General features: G+C 38.3%; 1 protein-coding gene across 1 annotated transcript in view; it reads left to right on the plus strand.

Moving 5' to 3' along the window:
- The window catches only part of LOC119568209 (metalloreductase STEAP4-like), a gene marked incomplete in the record, with an annotated part of 21,223 nt that overhangs the window by 3,216 nt on the left and 11,103 nt on the right, over positions 1-6,904 (plus strand). The window contains 4 exon segments of the mRNA XM_037916637.1: positions 382-531; positions 924-1,062; positions 2,664-2,869; positions 4,098-4,231. Coding sequence (XP_037772565.1) covers positions 382-531; positions 924-1,062; positions 2,664-2,869; positions 4,098-4,231 — 629 coding nt within the window.

Genomic DNA, 6,904 nt, shown 5'->3' on the forward strand with positions numbered 1-6,904 from the left:
TTGAAAAAACATGAAGAGGAAACGAGAGTGTATTCAATTTTTAATTTTTATAAACTTATTATAACTTTTTTTCCATAAATCTATTTAACTTTTTTATTTTCTTTCTTATATATCTATCTATCTATCTATCTATCTATCTATCTATATATATATATATATATATATATATATATATATATATATATACATATACATATATATCTGTGTGTGTGTGTGTGTGTGTGCGTGTGTACGTATATATATATATATATATATATATATATATATATATATATATATATATATATATATATATATATATATATTTTTTTTTTTTTTTTTTTTTTTTTTTTTTTTTTTTTTTTTTTTTTTTCATCCACTAAAACCAAGTTTGCAACCCAGAGTTCGGCTGAAGGAAGTGGCTATAGTGACAACAGTGAGCGAGGCACTCTCTCGAGGTGACGTAGTAATCCTGGCCATCCCAGCTGATCACCATCACTCTCTGCCTCGCCAAGAACTCAAAAATAAAATCGTGGTGGATATTAGTAACAGGTAAAAGTCATGATATATAATCCATACTTAGCATTGTTGCCGATCATAATTCCCCCTAAGTATATTCAGTAATATATATTTTGTGAGGGTTATCTTCAAGTAATTTTTTTCTCAACCATTATATCCAGTAATAGTTATTTCAACTCTTATCTTCTGTAAAAAAATTTCAACCATTATATTCAACATTTTTTTTCAACCATCATATTCAATTTATTTTTTTCAACCATTATCTTCAGCAATAATGTTTTTTCCAACCATTATCTTCAGTAATAATATTTTTTCCAACTGTTATTAGTTTTTTTATTATGTTTTTTTAGCCATCACTATTAGTAATATCTCTTTCTCCAAAAAACTCTCTCGTGAACGCTAAACTCTCCCTCTGGTCTTGTCAGAGCACCAGGTTCCTCCTTCAAGAACCTGAGTCTTGGCGAGAAACTTCAGGAGCTTCTTCCGGAGAGTCACGTGGTCAAGGCTTTCAACACCCTCTCGGCCTACGCCCTCCAGCACGGCAATATTCAAGGCAGCCGCGAGGTAATGGCGTAGAGCAAATGGGAATAGGAACGGGAAATATTCCAGGTATTCCCCACTCATGCGAATGCGATGATGGAGCCTAGACTTCAGATCAAGATGCTTGTAACTTATTTATTAATTATAGCAACGTCTGCACTTCATTTTTTTCAAATCTACTACTAGTATTACAACTTTGTATAAATTCTTACGTCATGATATAAAGGTAATCATTGATTATTAATTCCAATCAATGCTGAAATCGTGGTCATAGCGTTGCATTCGTATCCTTTGCGGTAATGGTTGTAACCTTCACTATGATAGATCTTAAAGGAGCTACAGTGTATTATGTATTATGCTTCATCATCTAAGAGTGATATGCTTACGAGTACTTGATATGTGATTTTAGGTTCGACCTTCATCACTCTGGCAATTTTAAAAAGGATTATCACGCCATACAATTCAAAAGACTGGATTCGAGATGTTCGAGTGACAACTTTTTCCTGCACATGCTAATTTTACTCCAATAAGTACGTGATACTCTGAAAGTACGAATCATTGGTACATTTTCCCCCTGTTCATCATTAACTGTTTATCATTAATTGCCACTGTCTTAATACTCAATGATACCGCTATTTTTTCAATTTAGAAATGGGCGGGGCTTGCGAAAACCCGAGCCTTCCCGAGCGAGCTGTTTGTTGGCCACTTTAGTTTCATTCCGATTTCGCCCTTATGGTGTCGTGTCATAGAGGCGCAGAATTTTACTCCGAAATGACGCGTATGTTGTCAGAGATTGCGCTTTATCGTCGTTAGCAGACGGAATTTTTCAAAACGACAAGAGCGTACTACAGCTGGAGTTCCCTACGTTTATTTACTTTTTTCTTTTCGTTTCTTTTCTTTCACAATATAGTCCGCGGGAAAAACTGGATTTTTAACAGCCCACCAACCAGCGGCTGTAATGAAGATCGGTTTTAATTTCCCGTTGAATTATCAAACTGCTTCCCGTGAACTAATAACCTACTTTTTCCATGACTCATTTCAAGGTCTTCCGAGGTTGGGAATCATTTGTCTGACTAATGTTCGCTGAAATGATTTATAGCGGCAATATTAAGAGCTGTAATAGTAAGAGATAAGAACAGCTATCATTGTGTGTCAGAGAGAGAGAGAGAGGGGGGAGATTTTTTTTATAATTTTGTTATTAATGATGCTACTGGTTTAAGTGTAAATTACTATCACTACTATTCTATCTATACGCATGTACCACCACCCAAAAAAGTAAAAAAAAAAAAGTGATTGATAAATAAATAAATAAAAATAATAATTATAATAAATAATAATAATAATAATAATAATAGATTAATAATAATAATAATGAATTATAATGAAATTAATAATAAGAATTATCATTATAATAATAATAATAATGGTAATAATGAATTAGATGATAATAATAATTTCGAATTAATAATAATAATAATAATAATGAATTCATAATAATAATAATAACAATAATAACAATAATAATAACAAATCGATATCCTATCCCCTGCCTAACCCTGTGATTCCGAACCCGCCCACCGTTCCCAACCCGCCCACCGTTCCCTTCCCTCTCGTCCTACATACAGGTCCCCATCTGCGGCAACGACGCGACGGCGCGAGCGAGAGTATCTGAATTGGCTAGGGACTTGGGACTCACGCCCGTGGACCGGGGCGCCCTTAGGAACGCCCGGGAGGTGGAGAGTATCCCCCTCGCCTTCTTCCCCGAGTGGAAAGCCGCTGGGATCATGACCCTTCTGCTGTTCGTCTTCTGGTACATCTTCATGCTGTTCAGGTGAGGGGGCGAGGCGTCTGGGGGAGAGGGGGAGGGGGAGGGTAAGGGAGAGAGGGAGGGAGGGAGGGGGGGAGAGAGAAGGGGAGGGAAGGACGGAGGGAGGGAGGGAGGGTAAGAGAGGGAGGGAGGGAGAGAAGGAGAGAGAGGGAGCGAAGGAGGGAGGGAAGGAGAGAGAGAGGGACGGAAGGAGAGAGAGAGAGGGAGGGAAGGAGAGAGAGAGGGAGGGAAGGAGAGAGAGAGGGAGGGAAGGAGAGAGAGAGGGAAAGAAGGAGAGAGAGGAAAAAAGAGAAGGAGGGAGGGTGGGAGAAAGGGAGACTCTTCTTCTGTTCGCCCTCTGGTATATCTCCATGCTGTTCAGTGAGGCTTCATAGTCTGGAGGAGAAGGGGTAAGGGAGAGAAGAAGGGTGGGGGAGGGAGGGAGGGAGAGAGAGGGAAGAAGGGGAGGAGGGAGGGAGAGGGAAGAAGGGGAGGAGGGAGGGAAGGAAGGAGAGAGAGAGTATTATAATAATAATGATAAGTTCATAGGTAATGCTATGTAGCTAGTTTCGAAAAGGAGACAGAGAGAAATTGAGATAAACAGGCCGATAGATTCATATTAGAGAGAGAGAGAGAGAGGGAGAGAAAGAAAGCGAGAAAGAGAGAGAGAGAATGAGAAAGATAGAAAGCCAAGGAGTGAAAAAGAAAGAGAGAGTATGAAAGAGAGAGAAAGCGAAAGAACAAGAGAGAGTGAGAAAGAGAGAGAAAGCGAAAGAACAAGAGAGTGAGAAAGAGAGAGAAAGCGAAAGAACAAGAGAGAGTGAGAAAGAGAGAGAAAGCGAAAGAACAAGAGAGAGTGAGAAAGAGAGAGAAAGCGAAAGAACAAGAGAGAGTGAGAAAGAGAGAGAAAGCGAAAGAACAAGAGAGAGTGAGAAAGAGAGAGTAAGCGAAAGAACAAGAGAGAGTGAGAAAGAGAGAGAAAGCGAAAGAACAAGAGAGAGTGAGAAAGAGAGAGAGAAAGCGAAAGAACAAGAGAGAGTGAGAAAGAGAGAGAAAGCGAAAGAAACAAAGAGAGAGTGAGAAAGAGAGAGAAAGCGAAAGAGCAAGAGAGAGTGAGACAGAACGATTAAGCGAAAGGACAAGAGAGAATGAGAAAGAGAGAGAAAGCGGAAGAGAGTAATAAAGAGATAGCAAACCAGAAACGAAACACTTCAAAAACTCGACCAACTGCAGATAAACCGTCTCATTCCAGAAACCAGATCTGCCCCAACATCGACAGCGGAACGGAGTGGAACTGGGAATTATTTCAGATATTCCCACTCATGAACACTCAGTACGCTATGGCCTACACCGCTACCTGCCTCCTTCTGTTTACCTACATACCAGGTAATTATTCATTATATCTTTTTAGGAGATTAAGGCTCCCGTTTTTTTTTTGACTTTTCGTTTTAGTAATTCCACTTGCTAATGGCTTTGTGTTGGGGGGAGGGGGGCAGGAGGGGGAGGGGGGGAAAGGGAGGAGGTTTTCTCAAAGAAAAACGGGGATAAAAGGACGGTGATTTATGGGTTTGTCTTTGTCGGAATCTGTGTACTTTTCGTGATGTATTGCTGTATTTTTCTTCTTTTTTTCTCTGCTTTTTCTCTCTCTCTCTCTCTCTCTCTCTCTCTCTCTCTCTCTCTCTCTCTCTCTCTCTCTCTCTCTCTCTCTCTCTCTCTCTCTCTCTCTGTCTCTCTCTCTCTCTCTCTCTCTCTCTCTCTCTCTCTCTCTTTCTCTCTTCCCCCCTCTCTCTCTATCTGCCTGTCTATCTATCTATCTATCTATCTCTCTCTCTATCTAACTATCTTTCTATATATCTATCTATCTATCTATCTATCTGCATTCAGTATTTTAGATATACATATATATCTGTAAAAGCCTATGGCTGTCTTAATACAATGAATGGTTGGACAGTGATAGATTAGTACGGCTTGGCTCTTTATTGATGAAGAGTACACACGAACAAGGAACACGATAATAATATAAGGGATCAAGTGCTTAGTGCAGTGGGTGATGTCCGGCCGACTAGCCCTGGGGACCGGAGGCTGAGGGTGACCTTGACACGGTGACTCCTGGAGGCGAACTGAAGGATCCAACAGGGTTAGCGATAGTCGGCAACTAGGCTCCCGCTGAGGCGATGGTTCCGAACTGACATGAAGCCCACGTGGTGAATATAGAAAGCCCACGTGGTAAACACATGAAGCCTACGTGGTAAATATAGAAAGCCCACGTGGTAAATACATGAGGCCCAGGTGGTAAACACATGAAGCCCACGTGGTAAATATAGAAAGCCCACGTGGTAAACACACGAAGCCCACGTGGTAAGTATATTAAGTACCACGTAGTCTTCTGGTCTAATAGCTTACACAAATCGTGCATGCCGCAATATGTATAGAGAATAGATACGCATGTATATATATGTGTGTACACGAGTACACACAAACAGACACGCACACACGCAGGCCTAAACCTATTTCGCTTCTACGCCAATAAAAGACATTCTCTTATCCCGTTTGAGGCTCAGAAAGCTTAGCGAAAAACAAGATGTTTCCATTTTCTTTGCGACGAAAACTTCTCAAGAACAGATCTGCCCGAAACCCAGGTAAACGTTCTGCAGCATTTGGTGGAGATCGCGTTTGAATCTCCTAAAACCTTGGCTTAAGGGGAAGAAAAAGAGGAGGAAAAAAGGATAATTTGAAAGCCATCTATTCCATCCCCTCCCCCACCCCTTCTACTACTCCCCCCACCCCTTCTACTACCCCCCCCTCTCCCGTAAGGAAAATACACGTAAAAAAAGATTTTCTCGGAACTGACGATAGATGGCAGGATGATCAGGCTTAAGGGGGGTGGGGGGTTAAGAGGGTATTCTATTTGAGCGTTTTTTTTTTTTTTTCGTTGTTTTTTCTGGTCTTTCTTTTATCACCATCATCATCATTATCCTTATTATTGTTGTTGTATTATTTTCGTGTTAATATTTCTGTTATTATTTTCATCATTATTAGGGGGACAGACAGGTTGGCAAGCAGACAGACAGACAGATAGACAGACAAAAAGACAAACAGACAAATTGACAGACAGACAAGCAGACAGACAGGCAGACAGACAGGCAAACAGATAGACAGACAGACGGACAGACAGTTAGGCAGACAGATAGACAGACAAATAGACATACTGACAGACAGACAGACATGACATACATACATACATACAGACAGACAGATAGACAGACAAACAGACAGATAGTCAGACAGGCAGACAAATAGACAGACAGAGAACTCCCAGAAAGACACATAAAGTTTCTTCCTTTGATCTGCCAGTCCAGTTACATAACAGGTATGTTTCACAACATCAACAATGTTATCAGTAAGTGTTACATGATCCTGCTTTAAGGATTATCTGATTCAGCGTGGATTAGTGTGCTGAGAACTCATAACACTTACAGACGAATAGTATTAATTTACATATGTTTATTTATGAGCTTTAGGTACAAATAAATGACGAAGTAACGCATATAATTTGAATGGCTATACAGCAGTCAGAAAGTTGTGTGTGTGTGTGTGAATGTGTGTCCGTGTTGATAGAAGGGTGGATAGGTTGATAGATAAACAATATATATACAATACACACACACACACACACACACACACACACACATATATATATATATATATATATATATATATATATATATTATATTATATATATATATATATATATATATATATATACTATATATATATATATATATACATATATATATATAGATATTATAATATATATTATATATATATATATATATAGATGTTATATATATTATACTAGTATCTAGTTCATATATATATCAATATATTATATATATATATATTATATATATATGTATATATATATATATATATATATATATATATTCTATATATATATATATACTACTAATCATTAATACTTATATATATATTATATATATATATATTAATATATATACATATATGTATATATAATATTAATATATTATTATATATATT

Source organism: Penaeus monodon, chromosome 43 (genome assembly GCF_015228065.2).
Source record: "Penaeus monodon isolate SGIC_2016 chromosome 43, NSTDA_Pmon_1, whole genome shotgun sequence".
Taxonomy (NCBI): Eukaryota; Metazoa; Arthropoda; class Malacostraca; order Decapoda; family Penaeidae; genus Penaeus; species Penaeus monodon.